This window comes from Tetranychus urticae, chromosome 1, assembly GCF_039701765.1.
Source record: "Tetranychus urticae isolate SD_2017Ah chromosome 1, NJAU_TeUrti_SD_1.0, whole genome shotgun sequence".
Classification (NCBI taxonomy): domain Eukaryota; kingdom Metazoa; phylum Arthropoda; class Arachnida; order Trombidiformes; family Tetranychidae; genus Tetranychus; species Tetranychus urticae.
Genome location: NC_142958.1, coordinates 11065223 through 11077749, shown reverse-complemented (window position 1 = coordinate 11077749; position 12527 = coordinate 11065223). Strand labels below are relative to the sequence as shown.

Below are 12527 nucleotides of genomic sequence, written 5' to 3'. Positions count from 1 at the left end.
GGATGAAGATGCGAGAGCTTTAGAGCTTAATTCAGCAAAAATATACTCTTAATTTTATTCTGTTTATCTATCCATTTTACAATTCTATTAAACTGCTTCTGATCTCTTAACTGTCTTTTATGATTAGCATTTCCCTTTAATCATATTGATCTATAACAACCGAAAGTAAATTACCTTAATGATTTCTCTGTACATACTGGCAATAAACCTTTTGTTCAACTCCTTTTCTTCCCTCATCTTCACATAAACTTCAACTCATGACCAAATATAATTGACTTCATACTTGGAAAGGAATTAAGAGACTGCTTCCAACGCTAGCCTGTTATTTCATGACCGAACCAAATTTCTCAATGGTTCACAATACAGAGTTGTGTGAAGAAGAGATTATCGATGGTTTTGCAATATACGCCTTCCTCTCATACTCAGATTGTGAAGTAAGTACATCCGAATCATTATTAAACCTCTATTTAAATCTTCAACGTATTATGACAAACTTAGATACTTGTCCTAGTCAACGGTCTTCTAACAGTTTTTATCTTTTTTCGTTTAAAACAGGAATCTGCTAGGCAGCAAGAAGGTTCAGATGACACAGAGGAAGATGAATCCATTGGTGAATGTAGCAGGACACCAAAAAGCGCCGGATCCTTTAGATATGTTAGCAACTATAGACAGAGACGACGATCTAGAAGTGATTCACGAAGCTCCATGGGAGACTCATCTAATCTTAATGGATCTTTGTTTTTAGAGAGCAAGAATAACAATGTTTATCATCGATCTGTTCGCAGAAAGAAACCTGGGCGACCAAGAGGATCCATCGGTCGTCATAAAGTTCAGATTAAGCATCAAATTTTCTCTGATCTTTGCAATCCCACAGTTGATACTCATCAATTGAGTTGTCTTTATGATGATTACTTACAAGATCGTTTGAGAGAGGAGGAAGAAAATAAATATAAATATGCAGTGCCCATATCCATGGATGAAAGTTATGTCAACTCATCTCTTAATGCTTTGGATTCAAGTTACATCAAAGAAACTCCATGTATCCAAATCGAAAACATAAAGAAAGAGCTTACACCTGATATTGATGTGGCCGGTGATTCTGAGAATAAACAAGAGTCGCCTAGTAAACTTTCAGTTATAGCAGAAAGTGATGCTGATGTGATGGAAATGAGCGGTAAACAAAAAAGAGAAATTAGATTACCTGCTCGATATCATCAACCAGGACATTTAATGGGTAGTCAATGGGTTATGACGGAACATAATTCAGATGATAAATTACCAAAAAAGAGGATGAGACTTGAAGGAGTCTTTGATGCAAAGAATTCTCATTCTTTAGAACAAAATATAAGATCCTTTACACTTTCCTCTGAGCCATCAGCACATCTCTTGCAACAAGATCAACCTCATAGAGATTACTCACAAAATCAAGAACAGTTACCACCACAGCACCAACCTTTACAACAGTATCAACCTCTGCAACAACAACAGGTTCTTCAGCAACAGCCTCTACAACAACAACCTTTACAACAACAACCTTTACAACAACAACCTCTACAACAACAGCCTCTACAACAACAGCCTCTACAACAACATCCTCTACAACAACAACCTCTTCAGCAACAACCTTTACAGCATCATATTTTACAATTGCAATCATTGCAGCAAAAACCACTATTGCAGCAATTTATACCTGTGCATCAATTGCTACATCAAACAATCCAACAAGCTCAACAGCAAGAATTGCTAAACCAACCGCTCCAGTATCAATCGCATTTGAAACCTCTATATTCCTGTGAAAACCAAAGAATCATCCCTTATAGCGCGATTACAATTAATTTAGATCGAACAAAAGAAGAAGAGAAGTCATTATCTTCAGATCTCTACCATGAGTCAAGAGAAAGTGTGACAAATGTTAAAGATGTACCTAAACTCAGCTCCACGAACAAAGTTTGTCCGTCACACTTTTCTCAGCTAAGACTACATCATGAGAAACTAGAAAGGATCCAATTATTAAGAAAACAGCAAGAAATAGGGGTAAAAATGAGAGGAAATACGTTCGATGCGATAACCGAAAACATCTTGAAGGATCATCCTTATGTCAATCAGAATGTTTATCAAAATGTTTCTCAAGCTATAAATATTGTTTCACCTACTATACAAAGTGTTACAAACAACATTGTGTTGATACCATCATCAAGCCTCTCATCTTGCAGTAGTATCAGTCATTTTAACCAGCAAAGTTTATCAACTACAAATGACAGCTTTAATGAAGAACAATCGTCAAATAACTCATCTAATCCTAACATGGACACTAGTGATCCACAAAAGAATGCTAAACTTCAAGAGCTTCGTCAGTTATACAGAGATCTTTATTTTGAAAATAAACCAGAACGAAGGTTAATTTATGCCAAAAGTCGGATTAAACCTCGAGTGAATAAAAAAGCAGAGGTTGAAGAGGGTATACGAGTCATTGAAAAGTTAACTAAACGTGAAAAACAATTAGAATATATTAAAACATTGTTGACTATGTGGAATAAAAAATTAACCTTAGCTGCTAAAGTGATAAGTGATAAAGGTATACTTGAATTTTATTTACATTACTCTTTTCTATTTCATTCAACTAACTTTTCATTCTATTTTATTACGTTTAGGTGTGATTCCTAAAGCTATTGATGTAGTCCAAGATGTACTTAAGACTTATCAAACGAGCAAAAGTTACAGGGTGACTGAGGCATGGGATACAATGAACAAATCAAGTAAGTTTTTTATACGAAATCTCCATAAAAACTTGGATAAATCATTTCCTTATTTCCTTTTTAACGCCTATTTCTATTTTCTACTTTTTATTAGAAACATCTTCATTGGTCAATACAATAAATACCGATTCTTCTCAAAATGACATCAAACCTGAGCCTAGTTCGAGATCAGATGTTTCTGTTATAAAAAGTACTGGTTCAACAGTTAACAGAATTGTTGTGAATCCCCCATCGCATCCCCAAAATTTCAGGAATCGAGTAATAAGTATGGCTATACTTGATATTTAATTAAATGCATAAAACATCAATCATCTTTTTTAAGTTACACCAATGTAAAATGAGATTGCAAATGAAATTAAATCAAAATAAAAAAATAATAAATGTCAAGTTATATAATCCATTGGAAATTCTTGGTCCTATTTTAAGCGAAAAAGCCGTCGTAAATGACAAATCGGTTATGTTGTTTTCGTGGAGTTGCTAGATTAAAGTGTTTACCAAGGAATGACAACATCACTGGAGTTGGTCGATCGAATGCGCAGTTATTAATCGTAATTGATTGGTCTCGAAGGACCGCATCAATCAATAATTTACCCCATCCTTGTCGTTGCCGAGTTACAAAAAAATCTAATTGGTAGAAATGAACAAGAAGAAATTATTAAATTTATAGGTAGTTAATAAACAGTTGATGAACAAATACAGAGAGTTAATTGATTTGATCAAAATTTAAAACAATTCACCTAATACTGAGAAACAACGTTCAACATTGACCAGTTTTTCTCCACGTTGGAGAAATAGATTTCTAAAACCAACCCGAATGAGCCCATTTGCAGTTAATTGCAGATTTTGTTGATTTGAATGAGTATTTAGCGAATCATTTTTCAGCTGATTAGAATTTGAATTATATTGAACCAAAAAATAGATGAAATCCTTGTGTTTAAAAGGTGAATTTTGACGGAATGATCCTTGGATGAATCTGGTGTGACATGTTATTGGTTCCTTAAGATTTTGTGCCTCAGCTGATTGCACTCCTAATGTATCAATCCAAGATTTTAATTCTTGCCGAATAGCTTCAATCAATTCCGAACTGGAATCTGTTGATTCTGGATTCTTTTGCTCCAATGATGTTGAAGATGACGATAAAGTTGATAATGAAATATTTGAAATACAACTGTTATTATCAATAATATTAACGTTAGATTGATTATCAACTCTAACAATCAGATAATTATCATGATGGTAGGCCATGATAAGCCATTAAAGCGGATTCAAGTAGAAACAACTTTCAAATGTTAATGAGTTGGTCGAACATAGTAAATCAACTGCTTTTGTTTCAAAAATTAACGATGAAAGCAGATTAACACAAAGCTACTGAACAGACACAACTCATCTCAAGTGTCAGTAGTGTTTACAATCCAAAAACATATGTGGATCACATGATTTGTGTGAGTAAATTTTATTCTCATTCTTTATTTTTCAGTGTTTCATTTAATTTAAATATCTTTTTATTCTTGAATTAATAAACCCTAAAATTGATATTTATAATTGATTAAACAACCATACATTTTGTGCATTTTATATATCAATTTAATTTTCTTCTTTAAGCTTAGTTTTCAGTGTTTGTTTTTGCTTGTCTCATAGATTTCTATTTCCCTTTTTCTAGATATCGGAGCAAAGCGGACATAAAACGGCCTAATTATGGAAGATAAAGAAACTGTTGGTGAATCACAAGTGATTAGAAAAGATGAAGATAGTCAAGACAGTAGAGAATCAACGTCATCTTCTAAACCAGCCCAAGGTTGTTTATTTTCTATTGGAATCTTGCCTCTATTGTTTTATTATAATAGATTCTTTTGTTTTTTTAATCAGCTCCATCGGAACGAAAGAATCTCAAGCCTCGGGAATTCAAACTTGATTTGGAGTCAAGACTCGGCAAAACTGTTGTAATAAGTAAAGCAACTCCAAGCTCACAGTCAGGAGGTTTCTATTGTGATGTCTGTGACTGTGTTGTTAAAGATTCAATCAACTACTTGGATCATATTAATGGTAAGAAGCATCAGAGAAATTTAGGAATGAACATGAAAATCGAACGAGCTTCATTGGATCAAGTTAAAGCTCGGATTGAAGCCAAGCTGAGAGAAAAGGAAGAATCTAAAAAAGATTACAATATTCAAGAGCGAATGCAAGCTCTAAAGGAGGAAGAAGAGAAACTGCGAGAATATCGAAAAGAAAAAAGGAAAGAGAAGAAATCTAAGAAAAGAGGTTACGAAGAGGACGAGGAAGAAGACGAAATGGCCAAACTTATGGGATTTAGCAAGTTTAATTCTGGGAAAAAGAAATGACCATTCCATATTATTTCATCGAATATTATTTCACTGAATGAATTCATACTGCACATACATTCATCCTATCTATTCATGCGACAATGACGAGAGAATTGTCCTGGAAAGAACACTTGACACTTAAACTCTGATAATCACGTCTTCAATATTTATACTAAGCCATTTGGATGTTTATTAACGTGATATAATAAAACATTTACTGTCGACAGAATTGACTGTGAATCCTGTTTTTTGAGTAGATGTTCAAACTTACGAGTTAAGAAAAAATCTTTTTGGCGTATTAGCCTTTGAGGTTTGGGTCAACTTAAATTCCATCTGAGAAATCAATCAGATTTGTTTAATTTTATTTGGTATTTTTTTGTCAGATTAGTTTAATTTTAAAATTTATTAAATCTCTGAATCATGAGATCAAATGAAAGTTTTATTCGCTTAAGATAAATACTTGTGTATTTGTGAAAACACAAATTCGCTGGTCCGGGAGATTCAAGTAAATTATTAATGTGATGGTGGTTGATGTACCAGAGTGATTAGATTTACAGTCGAAAGAAAATTATTTAAAGTTATAAGAAAGCGATTGAATGGGTATATATGTTGATCTAGGTGAAAATAGCTGGAGACCAATATATTAACGATTAAAGGACAGTGATTTTCTTGGCATTATCGAACTCTTTTTGCATAATCTTCAAACTAGCCTCTCGTTCTGGATAAATATGCTCGATCCGCAAAGACTTGTGGAAGATTTTAAAGAACGGCCAAAGTCTTTCGGCCAATTGTGGGGTTAAACACTGACACATCCTTAATAACCGATTGTATTGTCCAATCAAGGCGAGAAATTCCTTTTCTACGTTTTTAAACCAAATACGATTAAAGCCAATATAATTGCGATCACGAATCAACTTGAAGGTTCTCTCGCCAATATTATCACGAACGTCATTGACAATAAATTCCCAACATTGCTCATACACTGCCCCTGGAGCCTTGAATAATCCTTGGTACTTTATCACTGTTTTTACTATTTGTTTCTTTATTCTGAAATGAAAACAAAAAGAGGTTAGATGAAAAAATACCTGAGGGCGGTTAATTCAAAATTTCAATTTCGCATCCGATGCTTACCTGACATTGTTTACCCTAAAAGTTTCAGCCGTGATGTTAGAATTATCAATTATTTTTATAATATCAGGATCAGGAATGTGGGCTTGAGCATATAATTCGACTAACTCTACATCGTCTTTGTAATCCTCCAATTCAGCGAAGGTGAGCTCATCTTCATTTATAAAAGGTGGCTCTGGTTCAGTAATAATTTCATTGGGATCCAGAATTTTCACCCTTACTTTAGAAAAATTTTCGAATTCTGTATCGTCATCGATCCTCACGTACTCGTTTAACGATTTATCATATAACTGAAAGCAGAAGAGAATGAAATGAGATGAATGATCTAAAAGTGAAACGAGTAAAAACAATAACATATAGATTACACACTGAAAGGTGAACCATAAATTGAAGAGTTTACTATAATTTTCACCCTCTTGATGTTGATTAAATGGTTGAGATTAGTCTGCCATAAGAAATATTTAATAATTATAAATCAAACTTACCTCAAATATAAAAAATTCTTGACCAAAATCATATTTTTTTAGATCAGGATCATTGTCTGTAGCAATGGCTTTAAGGAAATCATCAAAGTTACCGATGACTCGATCATCATCCAACTTCATTGTCAGCTTATAATTGACATCATCGATGTTAATAAGACAATATAGAGTAGTCATAATTAATGTAGGAAAATTAAAATGTGGTTATAAGATGAATCTGAGTCTTGGTGAAGACAGAAGTTATATGTGTAAAAATGTAAACAGAACAAAACCAATATGAAGCTTCAGAGGGAAATTTTCAACTCAGTTTACCATCCAATTTTTTTCTCAATACAATCACTTAAAATAAATTTGTAGTCTTAAATGAGATAGTAATACAATAATAAACCTAACATTTAATAATTAACAAGTTAGGTGTTAAATTAATGGCACATTTTAAAATCAGTGTTTACCACATGAAGACTGGAACCTTGTCAACACTGTCAAACAGGTTGAAAAAGAGATCATGATACAGCCCCTCACCAACCTTCTTAAATTATTAGAGCGATCCATTGATGGTTACCCTCGCATAGTTAACTTAACTTAAGACGGACAAAAACACTTCTAAGTTACTCTCCAGGTCGTGTTTGATCAGGGAAAAAGGTTTAGACAATTTCCGATTAGGTTTTATTGCGTTGTGCGCAAAACAAAAATTTTTGACAGAGAAATTTTTTGAGTCCAGAAATCAAAATTTTTACAGATTTTTCGACTTTACGCGAGAAATAAAGACTCTGGACTTTATATCCAGAATCCAGCTGACTTATGCATACAATCTGAAGTCCAGATGCAGCTAAAAGTCTTATTTCAAGCCCAAAATTTCGAAAAATCTGCAAAAATTGTGATTTCTGCGCTTCAAAAATTTCTTCGTCAAAAATTTTTGTTTTTATGCACAACTTAATCAAAACTAATCAGAATTCGTCCGAACCTTGTTCCCTGATCAAACACGACCTGGAGAGTAACTTAGAAGTGTTTTTATCCATCTCAAGTTAACTATGCTAGGGTAACCATCAATGGATCGCTCTAATATAATCCGCTTTGAAAGGAAAATATGGGCAAATTCAGGACAGCGAAAATCGAACGAGTTTCATTGGATTTTCATTGGAGTTTCATTTAATTTAAAATATCTTTTTATTCTTGAATTAATAAGCCCTACAATTTATATTTATAATTGATTAAACAACCATACATTTTGTGCATTTTATACATCAATTTAATTTTCTTCTTTAAGCTTAGTTTTCAGTGTTTGTTTTTGCTTGTCTCATAGATTTCTATTTCCCTTTTTCTAGATATCGGAGCAAAGCGGACATAAAACGGCCTAATTATGGAAGATAAAGAAACTGTTGGTGAATCACAAGTGATTAGAAAAGATGAAGATAGTCAAGACAGTAGAGAATCAACGTCATCTTCTAAACCAGCCCAAGCTTGTGAGAAGTGAGATCAAAACTTTAAAAATGTGAACTTTACCTGATAGATGGAGCTTGGCGCAAATCATATGCTTGGAAACGGTGTGTTTACCACGTGAAACATGAAGCTGTGAAATTTTCAACTTGTTATGATTAGATTATCAAATTTTTATAAGTACGATTATTTTGGTTATTTTTCAAAAATCATTTGCTATATTCACCAACATGGATATTGAATTAAAAGCTGACGAAATGTATGTTGTACCTGCGGTTATCTTTATATTGGTTATGTAATAATATAATATAATATGGGTATGTTATTTAATGATATTTTTTCTCATTTCAGTAAATTCCCCAATGATCAGGGGCGACAAGTAAATGTTACAAACTTGACTGTTGATAGAATGGAAGTTGATTCTTCTGACGAAGAAGATATTCGAAATACTGTTGGAAACATTCCCATCGAATGGTATGCAGATTATGACCACATTGGCTATGATTGGGATGGTAAAAAAATTATGAAAGTTGAAGGCGATGATGGAGAAGTTGAGGATTTTCTTAATAAAATGGAAGATCCTTATTATTGGAGAACGGTTACTGACAAATCTACTGGAAGAAAAATTATATTGACAGACAAAGACATTGACCTTATCCAACGAATAAGAAGAGGAGATGTCCCTGATCCAAATTTTAATCCATACCCTGAACATATCGACACATTTTCACATGAAAAGTCAATTCATCCGGTTATTGAATATAATTTACGCAAGGCGGAATTCCGTGCATCCATTAGCGAGAAACGTTTAATCAGCAAATATGTATCTAAAATTAAGAATGCCAAAAGACTCGGTTTGCTCAAACAACATAAAAAGAAAGATGATGAACGATTTTCATTCAATTATGATCTATGGAAAAAAGAAGGTGAAATTGATCATAAAAGACATAAAAGACATATCCCAGCTCCTAAATTATTGCCTCCAGGTCATGAAGAATCATATAATCCACCACCAGAATATTTGTTTGATGAAGAGGAACTTGAAAAATGGAAAGAGTCTGAACCAGACGAAAGAAAAATTAATTTCATTCCTCAAAAGTTCGAGCATCTACGACATGTTCCAGGATATGAGAAATTTGTGAAAGAACGTTTTGACCGTTGCCAGGATCTTTATCTTTGTCCTCGAATGCGTAAAAATAGAGTCCAAGTTGATCCGGAAGATTTAATTCCAAATTTACCCAAACCCAAAGATCTTTATCCCTTTCCTTGTTTATTATCACTTGTTTACAATGGACATACAGATAAAGTTCGCTCTGTTGATGTTGAACCTGAAGGACAGTTCATTGTTTCTGGAGGTGATGATTCAACTTGTCGCATTTGGGAAGTCATAACAGGACGATGTTTCAGGACAATTCAACTTGACCAACCTATAAAGTCCGTTGAATGGTGCCCTGTCAAATCAAAATCACTCATAATAGTTGCTTCATGGACAAATGTTTATATCATAAATCCGGACATTGGCAATAAATCAATTAGTCTTGAAACAGATAAATTATTACAGGAACTTGTTGAAAAACAAAAAGAAGAAACTGAAGCTTTGGGAACTAAAACAGCTAGTTATATTGAATGGATTCATGTTACCAAAGAAAGTGATGAAGATGCCTGGAATCAAGGAATTCGCTGTATAATTAAACACAAATTTGAGGTAACACAAGTTACATGGCATCAAAAGGGTGACTACTTCGCTAGCGTTGCTCCTAAAGGTGCTAACAAGGCTGTTGTTATTCATCAACTATCTAAGAGCAAATCACAGGTAAATTTATACCATTTTATTCAATATTTCCATCTGTTCTAATTAACCTCTATTTCTATTTTCAATCAGGTACCATTCTCTAAATCAAAAGGAATCGTTTCGTGTGTTAGTTTCCATCCGAACAAACCTCTATTTTTCGTTGCTACACAGAAGAATGTTCGTATTTATAATCTCGCAAAACAATCGTTGATCAAGAAACTTTACTCGAACAGTAATAGTATTTCAAGCATAGCAATTCACCCTGGAGGTAAGTCATTTAGAAATTTTAATGCATTTTATTGTGATACTTTCATTGAATTTTTTGTTATTTCAGGTGACAATGCCATCATTGGATGTTTTGACCTTCGATTGAGTTGGTTTGATTTAGATTTATCTGACAAGCCTTATAAAACGATGAGGTATCATAAGAAAGGAGTTAGGAAAGTTGCCTATCATAAAAAATACCCGCTATTCGCTTCTGTTAGTGATGATGCATCCACAATAGTCTCTCATGGTAGAGTTTATGAGTAAGTAGATCATAATTATTTCATCTTTATTTCATTTTGAATATTGGAACGGTCTTTAATTATTTTTCTTTTCTATTTTTTAGTGATCTAAATCAAAATGCATTAATTGTCCCCTTGAAAGTGCTTCGTGGTCATCAAATAACTGACGATTTAGGAGTTTTAGATTGTTGTTTCCATCCTAAACATCCTTGGGTCTTCTCCTGTGGAGCCGATGGCACAATAAGATTGTACACTCACTGATTGAATAACATTGCTGATTAATCCTGAAACTAGATCAAATTGAAAGGATCAAGTAAACGCAAACAATAAATCAATTGTTTAAATAAGAGCGACTTAATATTTCATGTTTGTTACAGCAACTAAGAAACTGTTTTTGCAGAAGAGAGAAAATTAAACATCAATCTTCGAATCTTCAATGAGTTATTTAACTATAGTTTCAATTTTCAAGTTCTTAATTAACAAACATAAATTCTATGTGGTAATTTTCATTTTTCAACAACAGCTTCATTTATTAAACCTTATTTGATGAGACAAAAACTCAACAGTTTCTTTGCATTGATCAACTCAATGAAGTAATTTAAAAAATATATTTTATGAGTTATTAGTTATGAGTTGACTGTCAAAATCAATTCCGATAATTAACCTCGAGTTCTTAGATAAAGAATTCTATCTAATGGAACATCTCTTAGAGAACAAGGCGAGACTATATATTGATAAACATTCAACTCTTTGTAAATCTCCTCCACGCGCAAATAAAAATTATTGTTTGCGGCAAGACTTGATGTTCTGGAATTAACTTCCTCGTTACGAATAACATCCTTTACCTTGTCGAAGAAAGTTTTCGTATATTTATATTGACAGACAAACCTGCTGCACACTCCTTCTGGAACCACACTTTCGGGTACAAGAAAATGTCGAACAGTAATATATTTGGTTTCATAGTTAGCAGAATGAACCTCAGGTACGAGAATAAAACGGCCATCAGCACGAGTAATTGCATTGCATATTATGTCCTTCTCAAGGTAATCCGGATCAATGCCCGATGTAACGTGATTGTAGCTATGAAAAAAATTGATGGACAATTAATATGCTATACTCGTTTATACTAACAAGAGTAAGGGTCAAAGTCAATAGAGACAGCATTAGGAAGTTCATTGCACAGCGATGAAAACTCCAGATGCTGTCACTAGTGACTTTGACTCCTAGCATGAGAATTTAAAATATCGATAAATTTTTCATTCGATTAAAGAAATATAAGATTACCTTGTATGGTTGGTTATGGCATGACCTCTTAACTCGTGATCTGGTAAGACTTCAACCAGATAAGTGCATTTTGCATATTTCATTGGTATTTCAGTTAATGCTTCAAGCTATGGATTTGAATGAGAAAGAAATGAGCTATCATTGATAGATTTGATAATAATTGACTTGCCTGTTCAGATATTTGGAGCTGTTGTTTGTAGCCATATTTATCATCGTCCCAATCAATGACTATGTCATGATATTCACCAAAAAACTTTAATCTAAATGTAGCTAAATGAGATGAAATTATTGTATGAATTATCTCATTGCGATAATAAATAAACTTACTTTTATTAGAATCATAATTCTGTTGTTTCATTTTAACATTTTAATCAATTTGTGTTTGTATCACAGAACGAAAAACACATGAACAGAAAATGAGTCTAACTTAAAGGGAAAGTAAAACTGGCCAGATCGGAAAAGTTTAGTATTAAAAGAACCTATCATTGGGCGAAAACTAATCTCGACCTGGGCCAAAGCGCTTTTTTCAAACCAAAATTCAAAATAAATTGAAAACACTTCAAAATTTGTCCATTTATTTTGACAAAAAACCATCGTCATCTAGATGAAATGAGTTAGCACGTAAGAGATCGCAATTGATCTTTTATTAGGATGATAATTATTTATAGGTGAGTTCTCACTCAAAGAAAATGAACTTCCAAATTTACCCAAATCCAAAGATCTTTATCCCTTTCCTTGTTTATTATCACTTTTTTACAATGGACATACAGATAAAGTTCGCTCTGTTGATGTTGAACCTGAAGGACAGTTCATTGTTTCTG

At 33.2% G+C, this 12527-nt stretch overlaps 6 protein-coding genes across 7 annotated transcripts; 3 read left to right on the top strand and 3 right to left on the bottom strand.

Annotated features, from left to right (window-relative positions):
* Nucleotides 1–3156, top strand: LOC107361128 (uncharacterized). The gene is made up of 4 exons (XM_015927875.3): nt 1–434; nt 556–2575; nt 2652–2756; nt 2851–3156. The coding sequence occupies exons 1-4, from the start codon at nt 330–332 to the stop codon at nt 3042–3044; spliced, it is 2424 nt and encodes an 807-aa protein (XP_015783361.2). The 5' UTR covers nt 1–329; the 3' UTR covers nt 3045–3156.
* LOC107361133 (alpha-tubulin N-acetyltransferase 1) lies at nt 3023–4146 on the bottom strand. The gene is made up of 2 exons (XM_015927881.3): nt 3494–4146; nt 3023–3380 (listed from the first exon to the last, which is right to left on the bottom strand). The coding sequence occupies exons 1-2, from the start codon at nt 3999–4001 to the stop codon at nt 3178–3180; spliced, it is 711 nt and encodes a 236-aa protein (XP_015783367.2). The 5' UTR covers nt 4002–4146; the 3' UTR covers nt 3023–3177.
* LOC107361134 (zinc finger matrin-type protein 2) lies at nt 4056–5306 on the top strand. 2 transcript variants are annotated; one of them, XM_015927883.3, is made up of 3 exons: nt 4056–4198; nt 4417–4551; nt 4623–5306. In XM_015927883.3, exons 2-3 carry the CDS (start codon nt 4452–4454, stop codon nt 5093–5095), a joined length of 573 nt encoding a protein of 190 aa, XP_015783369.2. In that variant the 5' UTR covers nt 4056–4198; nt 4417–4451; the 3' UTR covers nt 5096–5306. The 2 variants fall into 2 exon arrangements, with proteins under 2 accessions (XP_015783369.2, XP_025016413.2); XM_025160645.2 differs by lacking the exon at nt 4056–4198 and having other exon boundaries at nt 4310–4551.
* A 189-nt stretch (nt 5307–5495) lies between these two features.
* Nucleotides 5496–7158, bottom strand: LOC107361132 (uncharacterized). The gene is made up of 3 exons (XM_015927880.3): nt 6691–7158; nt 6209–6495; nt 5496–6124 (listed from the first exon to the last, which is right to left on the bottom strand). Exons 1-3 carry the CDS (start codon nt 6862–6864, stop codon nt 5728–5730), a joined length of 858 nt encoding a protein of 285 aa, XP_015783366.1. The 5' UTR covers nt 6865–7158; the 3' UTR covers nt 5496–5727.
* Nucleotides 7159–8261: 1103 nt separating this feature from the next.
* On the top strand, nt 8262–10859 carry LOC107361362 (ribosome biogenesis protein bop1). The gene is made up of 5 exons (XM_015928180.3): nt 8262–8383; nt 8476–9937; nt 10007–10184; nt 10251–10443; nt 10527–10859. Exons 1-5 carry the CDS (start codon nt 8355–8357, stop codon nt 10681–10683), a joined length of 2019 nt encoding a protein of 672 aa, XP_015783666.1. The 5' UTR covers nt 8262–8354; the 3' UTR covers nt 10684–10859.
* Nucleotides 10860–10922: 63 nt separating this feature from the next.
* LOC107361363 (uncharacterized) lies at nt 10923–12173 on the bottom strand. Its single transcript, XM_015928182.3, has 4 exons — nt 12034–12173; nt 11876–11976; nt 11707–11813; nt 10923–11502 (listed from the first exon to the last, which is right to left on the bottom strand). Exons 1-4 carry the CDS (start codon nt 12062–12064, stop codon nt 11082–11084), a joined length of 660 nt encoding a protein of 219 aa, XP_015783668.2. The 5' UTR covers nt 12065–12173; the 3' UTR covers nt 10923–11081.
* Between the last annotated feature and the right edge of the window lie 354 nt (nt 12174–12527).

Coding starts and splice junctions, on each gene's coding strand:
- LOC107361362 (XM_015928180.3), top strand. CDS start 8,355: ATGGATATTGAATTAAAAGCTGACGAAAT. Junction 9,938..10,006: donor TATCTAAGAGCAAATCACAG/GTAAATTTATAC, acceptor ATTTTCAATCAG/GTACCATTCTCTAAATCAAA. Junction 10,444..10,526: donor TCTCATGGTAGAGTTTATGA/GTAAGTAGATCA, acceptor TCTATTTTTTAG/TGATCTAAATCAAAATGCAT.
- LOC107361363 (XM_015928182.3), bottom strand. CDS start 12,064: ATGAAACAACAGAATTATGATTCTAATAAAA. Junction 11,977..12,033: donor GAATTATGATTCTAATAAAA/GTAAGTTTATTT, acceptor CATCTCATTTAG/CTACATTTAGATTAAAGTTT. Junction 11,503..11,706: donor GCCATAACCAACCATACAAG/GTAATCTTATAT, acceptor TTTTTTTCATAG/CTACAATCACGTTACATCGG.
- LOC107361134 (XM_015927883.3), top strand. CDS start 4,452: ATGGAAGATAAAGAAACTGTTGGTGAATCACAAGTGATTAGAAAAGAT. Junction 4,552..4,622: donor ATCTTCTAAACCAGCCCAAG/GTTGTTTATTTT, acceptor TTTTTTAATCAG/CTCCATCGGAACGAAAGAAT.
- LOC107361133 (XM_015927881.3), bottom strand. CDS start 4,001: ATGGCCTACCATCATGATAATTATCTGATTGTTAGAGTTGATAATCAA. Junction 3,381..3,493: donor ACGTTGTTTCTCAGTATTAG/GTGAATTGTTTT, acceptor TCTACCAATTAG/ATTTTTTTGTAACTCGGCAA.
- LOC107361132 (XM_015927880.3), bottom strand. CDS start 6,864: ATGACTACTCTATATTGTCTTATTAACATCGATGATGTCAATTATAAG. Junction 6,496..6,690: donor AAGAATTTTTTATATTTGAG/GTAAGTTTGATT, acceptor TTCTGCTTTCAG/TTATATGATAAATCGTTAAA. Junction 6,125..6,208: donor TTTAGGGTAAACAATGTCAG/GTAAGCATCGGA, acceptor TTTTCATTTCAG/AATAAAGAAACAAATAGTAA.
- LOC107361128 (XM_015927875.3), top strand. CDS start 330: ATGACCGAACCAAATTTCTCAATGGTTCACAATACAGAGTTGTGTGAA. Junction 2,576..2,651: donor TAAAGTGATAAGTGATAAAG/GTATACTTGAAT, acceptor TATTACGTTTAG/GTGTGATTCCTAAAGCTATT. Junction 2,757..2,850: donor GGATACAATGAACAAATCAA/GTAAGTTTTTTA, acceptor ACTTTTTATTAG/AAACATCTTCATTGGTCAAT.